Raw genomic sequence first — 21,070 nt, 5'->3', positions numbered from 1 at the left:
CTGTTTTGGTGAAGAAGAGAGGTTTGTTGTTGATGTTAATTAAACATGCAGCTCTCCATGGCAATGGACATTAAAGGAAAAAGGCAGAAGTACAGAAAATGCAACTAACCTCTCTTCTCTGAAATGACCCCTTGTCATCAAATACATTTTATAAGGAAGGTCACAGTAGGTGAATGTGCACTGTGTTAACTTAAGGAAATAATTTAAAAACTGATCAGTCATGAATATCGTGTTCTTATTTGTCATGTTCTATCTTGTGTGGCCATTCTGAGATCCATTAGCGATTGTAGGCTTAAATGACTGATGTGTCTTTAGGGACCAAATTGTAGCCGAGGGCACGTTTGTGGGTTGCAGTGCTCAGGCCAAAGCATCGCTGGCTCTGAAAGAAATGTATGATGTTGGCTTTCATTGACCATTTGGAAATTCTAAATTTTATGACACATTTACTGTCATTTAAAGACTTTTGTTGTTGTTGGTTTTACTATTTTTAAAAATTAGATCGGGGACCGGCCCGGTGGCACTGTGGTTAAGTTTGCACGCTCCATTTCGGCAGCCCGAGATTCTCCGGTTCAGATCCCAGGTGTGGACCTAGGCACCACTTGTCAAGCCATGCTGTGGTAGGCGTCCCACATATAAAGTAGAGGAAGATGGGCATGGATGTTGGCTCAGGGCCAGTCTTCCTCAGCAAAGAGAGGAGGATTGGCGGCAGATGTTAGCTCAGGGCTAATCTTCCTCAAAAAAAAAAAAAATTAGATCAGTAGTTTAAGTAGAGAATTTTAAAAACTAGACTTATGAATCTGGATTTGTTCCCTCTGTCCATCTGTGTTGAGAGCCCTCCTGTGTGTGTTCACAACTCTGTAATTGCATAGAGAGCCCTACATTGTGTCCGTTTAGTGAGCTGAACCCCACGGGGACAAAGATGTGTTAATCTCTATCCTCGGCACCTAACAGTTTATAATAGGCAGGCAGGCAGTATGGCTGTTGTTAAAATGCCTTTGGGAGTTGAAAATAACCTACCGGAAATAGTTTCCAATAACCTTTTATAGTTCGAAGATGTAATTGAATAAGGATCATAACTTCTAATTGGATATTCCTGTTTGGCACAATACATTCAAAATTATCATGTGTCGGTATTGAAAGACAAGCGTGCCCTTGTCCCTTTCCTCCCGCGCCACAGCTCAGTGGGGAGGCGTGCACGGAAAGCGATAGTTGGAGTGGATGGTGTAAGTGCTGCGTGCAGAGCCCGGACCAGGGAGGCGGGCATCTCAGCAGAGGGATGGAGCTCGATGGGGCTGCCCGGAGTGGTAGGTGGCCGCATGCGTGGAAGCTGACGTTGCCCTGGGAGCCATCAGCTAGGTTAGATTTGTCTAGTGCTCACCAGGTCTCGAAAGATTGCAACCTCACAGCTCTCTCGGATTTTTGCTGAGGTTTACAACAGAGCCACAGTATCCTTACATTTTAAGTGGGTAATAATTTCCTCTTGGAAAATTTGGGGATTTTATCACGTATCTTACAACAAGTGCTGATCCCACCAAGGGTGGCAGACCAAGGTTGGGGACCTCTCCTAGCTCTCTAGTGCCCTGAAAAGAGACTTAAAGACCTAAAATCAGGTGTGCCCGTGATGCAGCTTTGAGAGGTGACAGGGCCTCTGTGTCGGCCTGCGCTTTGGACACAGGTGGGCATTGCAGAGGTCCTGGACAGTCCGTCCTTGGCCTTGTTTGCTATTTGGGAATGTAAGTTAGAGGTTGGCACCCATTTACACCAGGGCCACGTGTTTGGTTTATTAGACACAATGTCTTGGGAGGAGACGGGGGTTCAGATCTTTCTTAGGAATAGCAGGCGTGTCCTTGCTGGTTAATGGTGTCCTCGTTTGACTGACACACATCAGTATATATCCGGTGTCCGTGGACGCTCTGACTCCCAGCTGCGCTTTCAGCTTCCCAAGAGCGGGGCCTCGTCTTCTCTAGCGCCCTGTTGGTCACTTAGGATCACGCAACAGGAACCAAGTAGATACCAGCTGGATGTCTGCCTGAGTGAATTCACTCGTCACGGTCCCCACATGGGCCAGTCAGGCGACGCTCGGGGAACATTCACGACAGCAAATGCGGGTTGTTGGTTTATGGCTCATGGGCTCCGGGACCACTTCATGGCGCCCTGTCCTTCAGGTGTTCCTTGGCTCTGTGAGGGCTGCCCGGGTATTTACCTGATTCCATAAACCACCTACTGGAGGGTCCACCTTTTAGACGGGGGACTGATAGGTGAGAAAGATGAAAACGATTTGTCCAGCTTCCAAATTTTTCAAGTTTAAGTTCTAGTTCTTATACTCACAAACTTTGATGCTTGTAATTTCTTCGGTAATAAATCCTAAACAACTTAGATATTTCAACTGCACGTTTTTTCCAGATTGGCCATAGTTAAAGGCTGAACTGTTCAGAAATGAGATAGTCCAGGAAAGGTGGAGAAAATTTCAGTTCGGGAGGAAAACGAAGTCAAATAGGCCCCACGCTTTCCTCTTTCTGTTCTAAATAATTAATACACTGATTCAAATACACAGTGATTTTGTGGACGTCGTTTTCGCTCCACACAGGACTGTCGGCTGAGGGGTCCTTGCCCTGTGAGAGGCAGGGCTGGGTCCAGACGGACTCTGGGCCCTCTCTGTTTTCATAGTGATGGGCGTTTTCATGCCAAAGTGTTGTGTGTGCTCAGGTGTGAGCTGTTTGTCACGATGCCATGTCACGGGGGTCTGGTTCCCTGTGTGGTGTGCCCTGTCCTCTCCTCTGATCCCCACGTCCTCCCCCAGTCGTTTCCTTTGATCACACCGTCTCTTGAGTTCTGCGGGCTGAGCTCTTCGTAGCCATGGTCCTGTCCCTGTTCCTTCCCCGTGGTAACCATCTTCCCGGTTGCTTTCTAGGTTGTGCTGGTGAGGTGGAATGAGCCATACCAGAAGCTGGCCACGTGTGACGCAGACGGAGGCATATTTGTGTGGATTCAGTACGAAGGGAGGTGGTCTGTGGAGCTGGTCAACGACCGAGGGGCTCAGGTGAGTGGGCCGGAACCCCTTCCAGCGCGAGACTGCTGGAGGGAGAACGCAGACCCCATTTCCAGGGCAGGTGAACGCTCTCCCCAGACATAGGTAGACTAGAAGCGAACACAGCTAGAGAAAGATCCTACTTCCTTCTCTTCAACCGTGCCGCTGTTGTGTGAGCTCGCCAAGTTTTAAGCTTTAATTAAATCTGTGAAATCATTTTTCTGCCATTCAGTGTTGTGGTGACATGCTCGGTTCGGATCCCCTCAAGTGCCTCTGGCATGTCACTCTTTGCTCCCGTTTGAGAGGTGTTTTCCCCATGTGTAATCCTCATAGTTCTGTCACAGGGAGCCCCACATGGCTGTTTCTCACAACCCGCTCACCAAGCTGAGTTTTTAACACTCTCTTCTATCAGGTTTCAATTAGCGTGGCCACCTGTTGTCACCCTCAGCTCTTCCTTTCTGAAGGATTTGTCTTCACTCTGAGGAAGACGCCTGCTCTGGGGGCTCCCTGCTGAGCTGGGCTGTTTTTGAAACTGCTCTGCGGATTCTTCTGGCTTGTGGTGCTGCTCTCGCTCTCCTCCCAGGTGAGGACGGGCTGCAGGGACCTCCTCTTCTCACATGTTTAAGGACATATGTCCCATGCCGGGGATTTGACAGAACTCTGCCTTCAGAACCGAGTCCTCAGGGGACCTTTATTGCTGAGGGGTTTCTTAGCCTGTTTTCACTCCCCAGCGATGGTTTCCCTGTGCCTGCCTTTCTATGCATTTCTAAGGAAATGGATGTCATCCTCTTTTCTCCCATCTGTCTCTTAAATAAGCTGTAAGCTTCCCAAGTTTGAAAGATGCAAACCAGTGAAGTGACATAAAATTACAAGGAATGAAGATAATTGTTACCTGCCATCGAGTCGGCTCTGACTCCTGGCGTCCCTGTGAATGAGAGTGATGTTCACAATGTCCTGTCCTCAGCAGCTCACTCCGCTCCTGTAGACTGGGCCCGTGGCTTCCTTATGGAGTCAGTCTATCTCCTATTTGCTCTTCCTCTTTTCCTGTTGCCTTCTGCTTTTCCCAGCATTATTGTCTTTTCCTAAGAATCCTACCTTCTCCTGATGAGCCCAAATTAGGACAGCCTCAGTTGTATCACTTTTGCCTCCAGCAATAGTTCAGGCTTCGTGTGCTCTAGGACCCACCTGTTCGTCCCTCTGGCAGTCCAGGGTGTCTGTGGAGCTCTCCTCCAACGTCATACTTGAAATGAATCAATTATTTTCCTGTCAGCCTTCTTCACCGTCTGGCTTTCTTGCCCGTGCGTAGTCATTGGGAACGAGGGTGTGGGTCATCTTGGCCTTGGTCTCTAAGACACTTCCTTACACTTGATGAGCTTTCCCAATTCTTTCCTTGCTGCCCTTTGGAGTCTCAGTCTTCTCTTGGTTTCTTGGCAGCCGAATCCATTTAAATCGGCGACTGAACCATTATTAGCAGTTACTGCTAGGCTGAGGGTCTTTGTTAGATGTCATCACAGAAGACAGACCTACCTCTGGTTGAAAACAGAACGTTCTTTTTTGTGAGCTCGTTGGTCTGGTAGCATAAATGTAATAATTCTGACTGACTGCACGGCCTCACGGTTTCCCTGTACCTCCGTGGAGCGGAAAAGGCAGAGGAAGAGCCTGCTCACCAGCCTCCTGGACACAGAGCTGCAGACGTGGAAGTCTCCACGGCCCTGAGAAGTTCCTGGTTCTTGGAGGATGGACGTTGTGGTCACAAGCATGGCGCTGGAGTCAACCACACAGGCCAGGAGTCTCACTCCGTGACTCTTGGTAGGAGATGTGTGACTTCTCTGTGCCTCCACTTCCTCATCCGTAGCATAGGGACTCTCATGGTCCCTGCCTCCGAGGGTCACTCAGAGGATTAAATAAGATTAAATCTGGAGAGTGCACACAACAGCTGTCGCCGCGTGTTCTTAGAGTGCCTGTGGTATTATGAGGTACTGCTGCCTCGGAGCCCCGACCGCGGAGCGTACGTGCCCTTTAATAGTAGCCATAATGTCATCCCCAAAGAACAGCTTCAGGCTTCGAGGCAGCAGCTCCAGTGGAGACTTCTCTGCATTTACCCATAAAGGTCGCCAAAGTGCCCTGATTCTCCCGTCCGCAGTGTGGCCTCCTTGCCCGGGGAGGCCCAGGGATCGGGTGAGACGTGTCTTCAGACTTTGGGCAGCGGGAGATCTTGAAAGCATTGCTCGGAGAAAGACAGTGACGGGAGCTAGGACAGAAGCTCACTCAGTGCTTGGCTTTTTTGTGTGTCTTCTCTTGTCTCCCCAGCAGCCCTGTTTGGAAGATGTTGTTATTCCCAGTTAATGAAAGACAAAACCCAGGTCAGGAAGGTTGAATAACTTGCCCAAGGAAGTCCTAGGTGGTAAAGCCAGAATCTGGAGCCAGGTTTGAGTCCGAAATGCTCTACCACACTGTCTTATTCCCAGACAGACACTGTTTTCTCTTTGAGCAGAAATGCATGTGCTCGTGGTGTATCCTAAAGAGCTAAGACTTCATCACCTTCAGAGGGCCCAGCCCCACAGCCAAGAGGAGCTGCCACCACACCCTTTTCCCCTGGCAGCAGCCTCTCTGAGGAGGAAACCTTCTGTCACCTCCGTGTAACAACTGTGTGGTCTCCACCACCGCCCTGTCCCTCAGCTTTTCTTTTCAATGAGAGTTGGCACAAAAAAGCATGTTAGAAACAAGAAAGGGAGGATGAATTCAGACCTGGAAGTGAATGAGCTTACATGGACTGTAGGACATCTGGAAGCATCTGGAATCTCACAAATGCCTGTGCCTGGCAGGGTGAGCCAAAGTAATCGCTGTATCTTGTGATCTGATCCAGGTTTTCCTATAATTTTGCTGTTTGGAGCAATTACTCTGCAAACCTCAGAACCCACCCAGCAGTTGTCATCATTAAATGCTTGCATTTTGGGGAGGTTTGGTTGCTTTTAATTGTGTTGGAGTCAGATCCTCCTGAGTAAAACAGCATCAGGTACTGGTGAGGGGTCACTCGTCCTAGGAGTGGTGGCTCTGTGCACCTGAAACGGTATCTGGTAGGAGGAGGGGCAGTTCGTGGCTTGGAGGAGGAGCATCCTTGAAATCTGCTCAGAGAAAAATCACACTCTTTAGAAGAAATGACAGGTAATCCTTGTGATGTAGCATGCCTTTCATGTCGCAGAGTAATCAAGCATTTGGCAAAAGCTAAGTGATGCTTTAACAATTTCTTTTTCAGGAAATGATTATGCGTCTGGAACGGCGCATGCGTTACTTTACGGTAATTACCAGGGACGGCTGTGCCCGGCACGGGCTGACGTTACATAGTCTGATGGGAAGCTTCCCGGGCAGTGGGCCTCCAGGCCGCTGCTCAGCCACGGTTACCCCGTGTGCGGACGCTCCCAGTGAAGCAGGAGCCCTGCAGCCTCTGCCGGGCGAGACAGCCATAAGGGGCTCTTTGCTGATCCTCCTTACAGCTTGCATCGTCTGTTCCCCTGTTTCTGTTTTTCCAGTTGTGATGCATTCTTGTCACTCTATGCTGACCTAATTTAATAAACCCAATTAGTTCATGTCAAAATCCTCTGTTATCATTTTTTGTGACTGTAAGATTGGTGGAGTCCCAGAGAAGCTTCTCCTCACTGGTTGTATGGTTTAGCCTTCTCCTAAGATGTTTTTCCTTTTAATACAAATACTTTCCAAGATAAATGAGTTAAAATGCATGTAAATAAGTAACGTTATCTTTGCAAAATGAAAGGACTTTTAAATTTTATTGTAGAATTGTGTCATCTCTAAAAAGTGTTTTGAGTTCTGAAGAAAAACTGGAGAGTGTAATTGGTTGAAACATAAAGGCAGTGAAACCACAGTTCTGAGTTTACCTAAGCAAACAGCTCCTTGCGGTGACCTCGGACCAGCTGTTTGAGGGCTATCCCAGGATACCTCCATGAGACAGCGCCATGCCATTGTCGTGATGGGGACATGCCGATCGCTCAGCATAAACCCAGCCCCCTGCTGGGAGAACAGCAAAAAGTTCATGTCCTTTGGTATTTGTTCTTTTATTTTATTATTATCTGAAATGTGATATATCTAGTAATGTCACAAGTTTTAAAGTTGAACATTTCCAAGTGTAAGCAACCTAAAACAATTTTATGAATGAAAAGTTGGGCATAACTATAAAGTAGAAATTACAAGGTAATGAATGGTTATTAAAAGATGCCTAGATAATTCAATGGGGACAAAGAATAGTCCTTTTTTTAATATTGAGATATAGTTGGCATAAAGCATTAATTAGTTTCAGGTGTACAACATAACAGTTTGATATTTTTATATATTGCGAAATGATTACCACACTAAGTCTAGTTAACATCCAGAGAGTACTCTTTTTGAGAGATGGTGCTGGAAAAAGTGAATATCAATTTTTATTTTTAAAAAATTAAAAGAAGAACCTTGATTCTTACCTTACACCCTGCACAAAAATTAACTCTAAATGAATCATAGGCATAAATATAAAAGCTAAACTTCTGGAAACCTTGGGTTTGCACCCTTGGGTTAGGTAAAGATTCTTTAGATTGGACAGAAAAAGTACAAACCGTGAAAGAAAAAAAATTAATATTAGACTTCATCAAAATTTAAAATTTTTACTCTTTGAAAGATACCATTAAGGAAATGAAAAGACAAGCCACAGAGTGGGAGAAATTATTTGCAGCACACATATCTGATAAAGGATAGTATCTAGAATTTTTACAACACAATAAGAAGGTCAAAAATTCATATATGTCAATTATATATGGGTGTATATATATACATCTATATTATGTATAGGTATATAATAAATGAATATGAATGGATGTGTGAATAGATGTATATGGCAAGGGATTTGAACAGACGTGTCTCCAAAGATGATGTGTAGATGATCGATAAGCACATGAAATGATGCTCCACATATTAGTCGTTGGGGAAATGCAAATGAAAAGCACAATGTCATACCACTGTATATCTGCTAAAGTAGCTAAAATAAAAATGTGAAATGATCACTTGACAACACCAAGTGTTGGTGAGGTGTGGCCCTACTATACCTCATACGCTGCTGATGGGAGTATAAGATGGCATAACCACTCTGGAAAAGAGTTTGGTAATTTCTTATGCAGGTAAACATATACTTACCCTATGACCCAGCAATTAATTCTGCTCCAGGCATTCACTCAAGAGAAATGAAACCATGTGCTTACAAAAAGTCTTGCACATGAATGTCTATAACACTTTTCTAGTAGCCAAATACTGGAAACAACCCAAATGCCCAGCAATTTGGGTAGGTAAATAAATATTGCTCTATTTATACAATGCAGTATTACTCATCTATAAAAAGGAATGAGCTACAGCTGCACACAAGCATTCAGAATACTCTCAAAACCATTATACTGAGTAAAAGCAGGCATACACAAAAATAAACACACTATGTGGTTCCATTCACGTGAAATTCTAGAATAAGCAACTAGTGAGAGAAATTAGACCACTCGTTGCCTCCAACCAAGGATGATGGTAGGGTTGACTGCCAAGGAGAACTTTATTTTATTGTATGTAAATCGTACCTCAATAAAGTTGATTTTTAAAGGCTAATAAATACTACCAGCAACTACTTGCCCAACAATTTTGGAAACTTATGTGAAATGGACAAATTCCTAAAAAGAAATAATTTAATAGAACTGACTCAGGAAGAAATAAAAAACTTCAAAGCTTGACTGGTATTAAAACTGTTAAATAAATTGAAGCAATGGTTAAAAATCTTCCCACAAAAAAAATACAGAGCCAGACGGTTTTACAGGCATGTTGTACCGAACTTTTCAGCAACAGGTCATCCCAGTTTATATAGATTCTTCCAGGCAGTGGGAAAAGAGGGACTGCTCTTCGACTCGTTTTGAGAGGTCACGGTAAAACCCTGCTAAGTCCAGACAAAGACATTACAAAGAAGGAAATCACAAGTTTCATTCATGAATTCGGTCAAGATGTAGAAATTCTAAACATATTAGCAAGTCAACTTCACCTGTGTGTATAGAAGGTAGTGCTTCACCTCCAAGCTGGGCTTCTAGGTGTGCGAGGATAGTGCAACACTGGGAACCTGTGGAAGGAGCTCACTGCAATCCTAGGTTCAAAGAGAAAGAATATGTGGTGATTTGAATAAGTGCGTTTGATAAAACTCAACACCTGAGTATAAGTAATGTTTTCCAGTTAAAATTTTTTTTCCATTTTGATCGAGGGAATCTTGTTAACAAGACTGAGAAAGGTGTGTAATCAGAAACTGAGAACCTTACTATTTTGATAAGTGACTAAGAGACACTAACGGACAGTCTGTTGTTCGCCGTTAAGCGGGAGGCCTGGAACAGGGGCTGAAAGCAAGGGTGCAGGAGCCGCACAACCTGGGTCACTGGCTCTGCCGCTCCCCGGCTGTGTGTGACCGTGGGTAAGCTACGTGTGCCCTGTGTCTGTTTTCCCTGTAAAATGGGCATGATAATACCTCCCCCAGACCAGGCTTAGTCAATTGACATGTGTGAGGCACTTGGCGCCACACTGACACAAGCTTTTCAGTAATGTCTTTTATAGTATCTATTATTATTATAATACATATATGTTATATATATTTTATAATACGTTATCTGTATAATTATATTTTTATATATATTATTTTCTCCAAGGCCATCTCAATCTCAGCCAAAGGTTCATAAGTTAATGGCCCTACCTAGTCTTTGATAAAGTTGCTTTCCCTTTCAGATGACAGATTGACCCCTTTTGTCTGTGTCTCTCAAAGGTGAGTGACTTCACGTGGAGCCACGATGGGACTCAAGCGCTCATTTCGTATCGCGATGGGTTTGTCCTGGTCGGTTCTGTCAGTGGACAAAGACATTGGTCCTCTGAGATCAACTTGGAAAGTCAGATCACGTGTGGCATATGGACTCCTGATGACCAACAGGTAAAGCCTCCTGAATGTGGGTGTGGAGTGTTAGACCTGTGTGGGCTGAGGAGGAAGTGAGTGAAATACTATCACTGGGAAGAAGGGTGGGGGAGGGGCAGCTGGCTCCACAGCCTCTTAAAGAATCACAAAGAACAGTGAACGTGTCCAGGTAAAAATCAAAACAAAAATTTTAAATAAACCAAAGATTGGAGAAATAATAGTTTCCACCAATATGGTAAATGCTGAGTTAATATTTTAATTCTAGAAAATAATTCATACAAATTTACTTTTAAATCTACATAAATGGCAATTGAGAATTGGATAAGAGACATAAATAATTCACAAAAGAAGTTCAACTAGTCAATAATCACAGGGAGGAAAAGTATGCATTCTCAGGGAAAAATGCACAATAGCATAGTGAAGGTATATTTTCACTTTTTAGCAAAAAATAGCAATAAAATGATACAGGTGATTTACTGATTATTGATAAGAGTTCAGTCAAATAAACAGTCTCCTTCATGGCTGGTAATAGTGTGTATTATTAGACCTCTGGGAACGCAATTTGGCAGAGAATGTCAGAAGTCTTACAAATTATCATCCACTTTGACCTGGTCATGTTCTTTAGGAATTTCTCTAAAAGAAGAAAATAAAAGTTGTAGTCATTAAAGCATTATTTATCATAGTAAAAATTTGGCAACAGCCTACTTGGCTGAAAATAGGAGAATGGTTAAGTAAACTGTGGTGTAACCACTTAGAGGATTACATAGTCACTCAGTAAATCACACATGGTGGTTATGAAGATGATGGGATAATCTGGAAGAGCCCTTACGTTAAGGAAAAAATCAGGATACGAAATGGCATTTGTGGTGTGGTTACCACATCCTCCAGCACCCAAAAGAAACCCGTCCACATCGTAAAAGAACTGGGAGGGGATGAACCAGAGCCCCACCGGCAGGCTGCCTTTATGGTGCTGAGCCTCTGGGTCATTTCTAAAACATAATTTCAAAATTTTCTTTAATGTGCCTGTTTTACTTTCATGATAAAATGATACTTAATAACCTGGTAAAATTATATATTGATAATTCATTTTTTAAATATAAGGATTGACTAGTTAAAACCTTTATAAATGTAAAGCTTGTGTTTTCCAAGTACGGTAGAATCTATAAAATGCCAGAACATTTCATACCAGAGATTTCGGTTTAATATTGGTAAAAGCAGGCGATATAATATGAAACTGTAACTTTTATTTTTGAACCTTTTTTTTTTTTTACTGAATTGCTTTCTTCTAGTCACTATTTATTTTATGTTTCCAATTTTTTCAAGTAAGAATGGCCAGTATCTTTTCTCTTTCTTCTCAAAATTAGTATTATGAGAATTACAGAAAGATCGTCTCTGCTCCGAGTGGCTTCCCTCGCCCTCCGCCTCAGGTCTCTCGTTAGCCAGTAGCGTGTGCGGGTGTCTGTATGAATCACTTGGGTTGGCTTAGGTGAGCGCTTTGTTTTTGTCGGTTTTTACTGCCCCTAGAGTCTGCTCAGAGAAGCGTGCCGCAGGCCCTTCAGTGACCTTGCTCAGGCATCAGTTTCCTCCTCTGTGACAAGGGGTGTGAATTATTTCCTGCCTCATCCCCAGGGCTTTTTGATGATCAAATGAGGGAACAGATGTGAAAGCACTTAAGAACTCGTACCTGGAAGTCTTGCCTTCACATTTTCCCCTCGCCTAGCGTGATGGAACCCATAGGCTCATGTCACCATCCCCCTGATGAGCTTTGCCAGCCAACGTCCCCAGCAGACAGCACACCTGAAGTGTGACAGGCATGGGACCTAGAGATGCTGGGGATACAGTGAGTAAAATGTGGCACCTGCCTGAGTTCTGTATTTAGGGCTATTGGGTAGGATTTTGGTCAAGGAAAGCGCTCCACTGACTTGGCAAAAGGTTGCAGCCTAACTGAAGCAGTGAGGCTCCTTGGCAGGGTTTAACGCAGAGAAGAGATGTATGGGATGCTCCATCGGTCGTGTTTGAACGGAGACATGGAGAGATAATGTTCCTTCCTCCATCTCTGTCACTCTTTCTTATCTCGTGCTTGGTTTGAAAATTATTAATGAGAAAAGCATGTGAAGACAGCCTGATGTTTGTAATACCGTGTCCCGGCTCTTACTCTGGGAGTCGATGTGTGCAGCATCGGTGTGGACGGCAGGAGGCCAACTGCATCCTTCCCGTCTCCCGGGAGCCCCCTACCCTTAATGCAGAGTCAAACAGCCTCCGGGACGAAACCGCCTCCACCTCCAGAGACAGTTCTGATCATAATGGGCTTTCAGGCTGCTTCCTGTGAACTTTTAAAAATAGAAGCAGTACTGTCTTACAAGCAGTGAGTTTGCAGTCTCGCTATTTTTCTGTCATATGTTTTCTTCATTCTAGAGTGGTGATTTATGTACCCTTTGGGGGATTATAAACTACTTTGAGCGTCCGATGGAAATTGGGAAGCCTTTCCCTGGAAAAATGTGCACAGTACAGACATGGTTACATATATCACTTTGCATGGAATTTTGGGAGCTCGTAGGCTCCCTCCATAGATTCTCCCCCTTCAAATCCTGATCTAGATAGTTTAGAGGTGACATTTGGGGTAATTGTCCCCAACTTTCTGTTATGCACACATTCAGATGTTACAGAAAAGTTGAAAGAATTTACCCTCCTTAAATTCGGCAGCTAGTGTTTTGCCATATTTGGGAGCTCTCTCTCCCTCTTCCCCCGCCTGCCTCCCTCCCTCCCTCTCTCTCCACGCACACATTTTTTGGTAGTAGTATTTTTGAAAGTAAGTTGTAGACATCATGGCGCATCACTTCTAGATGTTTCAAGATGCATGTCCTAAGAAGAAGGTCATTCTCCTCCATTATCCCAGCTAAGAAGTTAGCAGTGATGGTATCTGGTATCCAGGCTGTCTTTATATTTCCTTAATTGTTACAGGAACATGTTTTATACACTTTTTTTTCTTTCTTTTGATATTTGGAACCAGGATCCAATTTAGTTCCTGTACAGCAATTGGTCGTTATGTTTTTAGTCTAGAACATTTTCCTCTTTTTCTTGTTTTAATGATGCTGCCTTTCTGACGAGCTCAGTGTGGTTACCTTGCAGAGTGTTGCCTGCTCTGGATCTGTGACTGTTCACACAGAGCATCATTGAACTTCTTCTCCCAGCGCCTGTATTTCCTCTGCGCTGGAAGTTAGGTCTAGATTAGAGTTGGATTAAACAGTTTGGGTAAAGAGTGTTTTATAGGCGACATCATATCATTCTTACTGAACCACGTTAAAAGGTATATGATATCATGTTATCCAACTCTCAGTGTTGCTGAGTTTGATGGAACTTTGTAAAACAAAATTATTTTTCATGGCATGTTTTTAATTTCATCTACACTTATGGCTCATTTTTTCAAGTGATGTGTTTCATTTCGGGCTGAAATGTGCCTTCCGTTAAATTGCGAGAAGGGACTCTGATCCTCCCTGGAGGGTGTAGAGTAGATGAGGACTCGGACCTGGTCTGCTCAGGTTGCCGCCACGGAATCTTGCTTAGTTCTTAAATAAGTAGGGGGGCTTGAACAACAGACGTTTATTTCTCCCAGTTTTGGAGGCTGGAAGTTCACGATCAGGTGTTGGCAGCTTCGGTTTCTCTCGAGGCCACTTCTTGCTGTGTCCTCTCCTCTCTGCCCTCGTCCCAAGTGTCTCTTCCCCTTCACATGAGGACACCAATGCTACTGGTTTAGGGCCCTACCCTTATGGCCTTATTCAACTTTAATCACCTCTCTACAGGCCCTGTCTCCAAATACAGTCCCAGGAGGGGTTAGCGCTTCAACACGGGAACGTTGAGGGGAACACAAACATTCAGGCCGTAACAGCCTCATGAAAAATACTCTGAAGAGTGGAAAATTCACAGAAGAGACAGTGATATAAACTCAGCTGGATAAACTTGGCATTTATTTATAAATAGAACAATGTTTGTAAGGCTTGGGAGGAAGACCAAATTATATAAAATTATGTAAATAGAAGATGTCAAAGAAATAAGTATAAATATGACTGGAAAAAACTATCTGTGGGTCCTGAGTTGATCAAGGGTAATGCAGCAGGAGGCTTTGCGATTCCTCGGAAACGCCCAGCCCCCCAGCACGCGGTACAGGAAGAGAAGGCTCAGTTCCCTCCGCGTTCCCCCGGCCTGGGAGAGAGAGTACCGGGCCTCCCGATGGAGGAAAGCGCTTTGAGACATACACGTTCACAAATAGCCATCCAGCGTGCTTTGCGTCTTAGCGTGGTGTCAGTTCACTCTGACAGCATTTCAGCTGGAGAAGGCTGTTGAGAACTGGAGGTGCGTTTCCGTCAGGGAAGGGAGAGATGCCGGCACATGCTCCGTGTGTGTCTAAGCAGGAGCCCGGCTCTTCTGGGGGGACCATGAGCAGCTGGTAGCTGTCCACGGAGGACAGGACACAAGGAAAAAGCCTCAGGCTCACATCTGTATGGGTCCGGTTCAAGGAGGACTTCGTGGTTACTGTTCTCAGCAAAAGAGCCGCCTGCACCAGTATGGGAAGAAGACTCTCCCTGGTCCCCCACTTCCGGGGAGAAGCCAAGAAGGGGGCTCCCAGGAACTTTCCTCTGCAGGGGAACAGGAGTGCTGCTTCTCAGGCTGGTAGCTGGGTCCCTTCTCTACCATAGCTCTTGCAACATGGCACACACATAGTTGGGTGCATGAACCATTTTGGCTTCATTTTGAGGGGATCACAAGGCACTGAAGCCATGTGTGCATGAGGGAGGTTAGCGATCCCCATTCTCACACACAGTACGGCCCCGGATTAAACTTTGATGTGTTTCCTCCAGGCATCTGCAACTTCCGCTCCAAGTCGGTGGTCCTCTCCATGGACTTCAGTCCTTGCCAGTTGGCCTTCCTTACCATTCACCCCAGTTTGTACTCAGGCTGACCTGTCTCTCTCCCCGGGCCCTCGGAGCCCTTGGAGCATCTTCTCTCTGGCTCTTGCCAGAATCTTGGGGTGGTTTCTTCCACAGCATATCAGCTCCCACCTGTGCATCATGGACTCCCCAGGCTCTGGGCTGTGCTCATCCCTCCCTCTTGTCCTTCACACCGAGTGCTGGCTGCCCAGAGACCATCAACCCAGACCTGCTCAGATCCCACGTGGTCTAAACTTCCCTTGTCGGTCTTCGTCCCTGGCTGCCTCCTCTATTGCAGATCACTTATGCCAAAAACTGGGAATTATACTTGACTTTCCCTCTTCCTTATCTTCACCCTCCACTTAGTCACCAAGTCCTGTTGATTCCACTGCCTAAATATCTTCGTATCAGGGAGTATTTATATTTGAAAGTTAAAGATGATTATGCTCAGACTAGCTTAAATGAAAGTATTCATGATTTCACCTACCTAGAATTCTGGAGCAGGGCTGGTTAGTTTGGTGACTTGCACTTTCTTCCCATCTCTCCTCTTCAATGCCATTCCCTGGCTGGCGCCTTCTGCTGTGTTCAGTGGCTGCTTCTGGCGCACCAGGCTCCCTCTTTCTTGGCTCCTGTCCAGTGAGGGAGTGAGTGGCTCTTCGCATCTTGGAAGTTATTCAGAGAGTTCCCTTTGCCAACAGCAGAGGCTTGCAAACTGTGTTCGGCATGGAGTTTTATGGCGCTGCCTTCCTGGGGCGGGGGATGGAGTGGGGTTCAGGGAGGAGGGGGCCAAGAACGTCCAGGCCAGCTCCCAGGGCAGCTCCACTTCTGTCTGTTTTAGATGTGACACTGGGATTGTGTCTTAGATTTTCTTTTGAGGGAAGGTCTCCAAGATAAACTCTTAACATATGAGGCCTTACATCGTCCGCTTCCCAACTTCCTTTGCTACTTAATTTTTGGGTTTTCGCATCTGCCAGTATTGGTGTGGAGGCTTTCATTAGTTGAGGCTGGCTGGATTTAGGTATTTGTTGTTTTTTCATTTTTTAGGCTAAGTGGTTATCCCTCCTTTAGAAAGCAGCTCAAATGGGGGTCGCAGTATCTGGATTCTTCTTTGTACACAAATCCAACAATGGTTTCTAAACGTGAATCACTGTTGGTTTAATCTTCATCCATGGTATGGAAATCCACCTTAGTGAGAATTATTAGATATTAGGATACCCTACCAAGAAAATCCATGAGATTTCCTCGGAGAAGAGACTTTGCAAGATTACATGTCCCTGTTTCCTGGCACGGCGTCCCTGTGCTACTGCCTGAGACAGCAGGATGGGATGATGGCGTCCTCACAGAACGCCTGGCCTAAGATGTTTTTTCATCTTTCTTCCTATGTCAAAGCTGGCCCTCTCTTTCCCTCTCTCCATCTCTGCTCTACTCTACAGTAATGAGAATCTGTATTATGAGCCAACAGACTTTTCTGTGTAAATATTCTGAAATTTTCCTCTTTACCCAGTGTGTCTGTGACGTATATTCATGATGAACGTCTAGAATTACGGTTAGGAAGTTTAGAGCCACAAGAAGGAAACTTTAAGGCTCATTTCCTTTAATGAGGACACGAGTCGGTATTTAGAAAAAAATCATAAAGGCAAATGCTTGTTCTTCATAAATTTTGGAAGTGCTGATAATTAACTAGTCCGTAGAGTTTATGCAGGCGATGAAAGATACAAACTGTGATTAAATTGTGCAGTAGAGGATGTCGTATGATGATGGCGAACTTAGAAGCTGTATCAGGAGTACAGACCTATACAATAGAGCAGAGCAAAGCAGAGCTGTAAAAACTGATTTTCTTCTAGAAACTATTTATAGTTGCAATCCTACAAGTAAAAACCATTTCAGTAGATATATATTATGCTTGACCTTCAATTATAATAAATAACCAGTGGTTTCTCCTTTGGAATGTACTGTTAGGAAAAAAATGTTTATCATGTAGTTGGAATATTTAAACATTTGCTACAGAAGTTAATAGTCCTAATGAAGTACAGGTATACTTCACTTTATATAGTCGATTTAAAATGTAGGTGAATTGAGTTTTTGTAATTATAATTATATTTTAAATAGCCCCATAAGAGTATCTTCTCTGTTTAAAAGAATATTCTATAGAAATTGCCCTTGTTTAGAATGTAGTTGTTTGGTGCAGAAAAAAAGATTTCTTCACCTAATACCTCTTTTTGCTAAATGTCCACACTTTAGTTTTCCGTGAGTAGAGATAATGTTTGTTTATAAATACTAACACTAGTTTTTGAAAGAGAAGGTCTTAAATACTTAAGTAGACCTTTTTTTTTTTTTTCTTGAGGAAGGTTGACCCTGAGCTAACATCTGTTGCCAGCCAATCTTCCTCTGTTTTGCTGGGAAAGATTGACCCTGAGCTAACATCTATTGCCAGTCTTCCTCTATTTTGTATGTGAGCCACCACCACAGCATGGCCACTGATGAATGCTGAAGGTCTGTGCCCGGGCACTCCAACGTGGGCTGCCGAAGTGGAGTGCACCAAACTTAACCACTAGGCCACTGGGGCTCGCCCTGAATAGACCTAATATTTTCTTAGGCGCCCTAAACCATAATTTTGAATAAGATAGGAATAGTCTGGATTGGCACATTCTAAGTAACTGTTGCTTTTTTTCATGTCTTGGCACATGCAGACGTAAGTGGGGTGACATCTCTTTATAGCCTCCATACTTGTATTTTCTTGTTTTATGTTTTTTAACCTAGAAAGAGGGGAGGTTTATTCTCACTGTTTTTGGCTACAAAGGGTAGGTCCCAAGCCTCTTCTCACCAAGTGAGAGGAGCTTTTTCACAAAATGTGATCTGATTTTCTCCCTCCTCATCTGATGTCTGGTGTCTGCTGGTGTGATCGCTGATCCTGAGTCACCAGTGTTGATACACCTTTAGATCTGTCGGTGTCGTGGTGGGGACAACAACAAGAAAAATCACTCAAAGTACCCATTGTGCCTCTGTGACATCTGTGAAATGAAAGCTGTTTTTATGGACATAGTTTGCAAAAAATATGTCCTTAATTTCCCATTTGGAGTGGAGTGGTCAGGACTTGAGTAGTTAGTGTAGCAGGATTGTTAGTGGGGATATTTCAGTGCAGGACTTTTAAAGGTTTTATTTTTCCTTTTTCTCCCAAAGCCCCCCAGTACATAGTTGTATATTTTAGTTGTGGGTCCTTCTAGTTGTGGCATGGGGGACGCCGCCTCAATGTGGCCCGACGAGTGGTGCTATGTCCGCGCCCAGGATTCGAACTGGCGAAGCCTTGGGCCACCGAAGCAGAGTGCACGAACTTAACCACTCAGCCACAGGGCTGGCCCCAGGATTTTTAATTCATTTAGTTCAAATAATTTTTAAAAATTTTTAAGTCATTACTATACAGTATCTTTTCAGAGATATTGATGAAAAACCAACTGTCATAGATACTCATATGCACTTAAAGTTTTAACACATTAGTCAATTGAAAAGAATAATTAATTATTTACATTTTAAATATAAGTACTAAAGTAGAACTCAAGGAGATTTGCTAACTCCTCTTTTTATAATTTGCTAATTATAAAAAAATTGAGTAACATAGCAAAAATAAATAGAAGAACCCATACATATCTCCACATTTGCTTTTTTTATCTCTTCATGTTTCTTCTTTGCTGTATTTAAAGCAAATCCCCGATGGCGTGTCCTTTCACCCAGGCATCCTTCAGGATAAATCTCTTCAAAATGTGGCGTTTCTTTCCATAACCACAGTGCCATTATCACACGGCTTCTTTTCTTACTTTGTAGAAGGTTCTTGTCAGGTTACAGTAGGTAATTTGTCTGAGCCTTGGATCAACCCCTGGCTTTACAGGAGGTCCTCTGTGGCATCAGGGGGGATGGGTGTTCATCCTGAAGCTTTTCTTGGGCTTGTGCTGTAAGATAGGAAATGATTTATATAGGAGACTTTTAAAAAGCAATCTAACTCTTTGCTTTCTCAGCTAAAAATGTGATGTTCATACCGCAGTTTTGTAAGTGAAAAGTAATTTACTGATGTTTGACATGGTGGAAATGCCTACAACATGGATGAGGCCCACTCTTTGATAGAAAAAAAAATCAAACTTAACAAAACCGAAATAAAGACAGTCACAATTTATTGTTTGCAAGGAGTTTTTTATTCACTATAAGAATGCATTTTGGGGCCAGCCTGGTGGTGCAGCGGTTAAGTTCGCACGTTCTGCTTTGGTGGCCTGGGGTTCACCAGTGCAGATCCTGGGTGCGGACCTACACACCGCTTGTCAAGCCATGCTGTGGCAGGCATACCACATATAAAGTAGAGGAAGATGGACATAGATGGTAGCTCAGGGCCAGTCTTCCTCAGCAAAAAGAGGATTGGCAGCAGATGTTAGCTCAGGGCTAATCTTCCTCAAAAGACAAAAAAAAAAAAAAAAAACGTGTTTCCCTCTGTTGGCCCTTTAAGTGCTGGCTTTGGGAGTGACTCAGCTGACAGTCCCCCCTTCCCCCAGCTAATCTCACCTCCTTCGGTGAGCCTGCACCTGGTCCTTTAAGGGAGTACTTACAGGTACTGTGTAGGTTTTCGAGTCCCTGGAAAGACTTGAAAGCCATTGTCCTCAACACAACGAAAAGAGAACGTGGAAATCACTCTCACACAAGCTCTTGTACTCATTAATTATTATTTTTTAACCCACAAACTCACTACAGTAACCCCTCAGTGGTCCCTTCTTATGCTGGAGACCCTCAATGGTGAGTGAACTGTGAGTGGGTTAAGGGACCTATGGAGTAGAGCTCCTGCCTAGTGGCTCGTGGCGACACTGCTTTAAAGTGAGGTTTAACTTAAACTGATGGAAAGAGTGATTCTCTTCCCTCCGTCCCCATTTGATTTCCCCACGGCTTTTTAGTAGTGTGTGGACTGCGAAAGGGAAGCCTGTCTTTATTTAAGCCCTGAACTGAACATATATAGGAATGATTCTTGCCAAAATAGGCAAGGAGGATGTAAGTAACAATTAAGGAAAATTATGGAAAGATACTCGGGAAAGCAAGTCAGGAGATGACCTCCCACCCTTCATACCTACCTTTATACAATTGTTGATATTGTTTAGGCTTTTTTCCCCCCAATTTTTATTTTCTGTGTATTCTGGAACTTCTGTTGAGCTCTTCATAGAAGAGAGAAGATTTCTTTAGCAAAAACAGGTGCAGCTACTGTGTTTGTACTTTCTTTTATTTTCTTTTGTTGATGTTGTTTTGGTTGACTGAGAGTGGCAATTAAGACATTTAAAAATTAAATTACTCTTTCTTATCTCTGGACTCAGATCATTGATGAATCACTATATAGAACACTCAGTTTAGATGAATTATAAAATATGCTAAATAAAAATACCTTTCTTGAAATTTATGTTTAACAATTTAGTTTAAGAAGGAAAAATGGGAGACAGTTATTTGTATACACTGGCTGTTATTACATACACCTTCCAAAGAGTGTGTTGTGCAGGGGTGAACCTCAGCCAGATGGTGGAATAGAAAGCCGTGGACCTTCCTTTCCATAACAACGTCCCAAATCAACAGTACACAGCCCATTTCCCTTTGTGAGAAATCCAGAAACTAGCTGAGAGGCTCCTGCACCCCAGGTGAATGTGAAACCAGCCACATCAGAGCTGGTAGGAAAATTTGAGATACCCTCTTGCCATAATCACTACCTCTGGCAAAGCACCGTATGATTGGGAGAAAATCCCCAGTTCCCAGACTCTCCCTGGGAATAGAAGGAAAGAACTGGACAATACATCCAACATTCTGATTTTTTCTAGGTGTGTCCGGAGGCCCTAGCTTCTGTCTCACCTGTCTCAGAGGGCTGGTAGGATGCCTGGGGGTCACTAAGAACAAAGTGGGTGGTTGGAACTAGCATGGGGTAGCACTTAGCACAGCTCCTCTCCTCAGCCCAAAGCAAAGTGAGCTAGTAAAAACCTCAGATCCGGGCTTCTGCTTGGGGAGGGAAAGAGTTCGACCGTATCCAATGTTCCCTGTTTTATGGGGGCTGCCGAGGGACTGGCTCTGTCTTGGAGCACTGACAGGACCCAGCATATTCTAGACACCTGGGGGTTATTAAGAACAAAGACAGTGGTTCAGACTAGC

The 21,070-nt window shown here is 44.0% G+C and overlaps 1 protein-coding gene across 3 annotated transcripts in view; it reads left to right on the top strand.

Moving 5' to 3' along the window:
• TULP4 (TUB like protein 4) overlaps nucleotides 1-21,070 on the top strand; it is a 227,921-nt gene that overhangs the window by 146,278 nt on the left and 60,573 nt on the right. For all 3 annotated transcript variants that reach the window (XM_023632977.2, XM_023632976.2, XM_023632978.2), the window contains exons 3-4: nucleotides 2,912-3,040; nucleotides 9,846-10,007. In XM_023632977.2, the coding sequence (XP_023488745.2) occupies nucleotides 2,912-3,040; nucleotides 9,846-10,007 (291 nt within the window). The remainder of the gene's footprint in view (nucleotides 1-2,911; nucleotides 3,041-9,845; nucleotides 10,008-21,070) is intronic.

The sequence above is a fragment of the Equus caballus genome, chromosome 31 (assembly GCF_041296265.1).
Source record: "Equus caballus isolate H_3958 breed thoroughbred chromosome 31, TB-T2T, whole genome shotgun sequence".
Lineage (NCBI taxonomy): Eukaryota > Metazoa > Chordata > Mammalia > Perissodactyla > Equidae > Equus > Equus caballus.
Note: the sequence above shows the minus strand (reverse complement) of the source record. Positions and strands in the feature narration are given on the sequence as shown.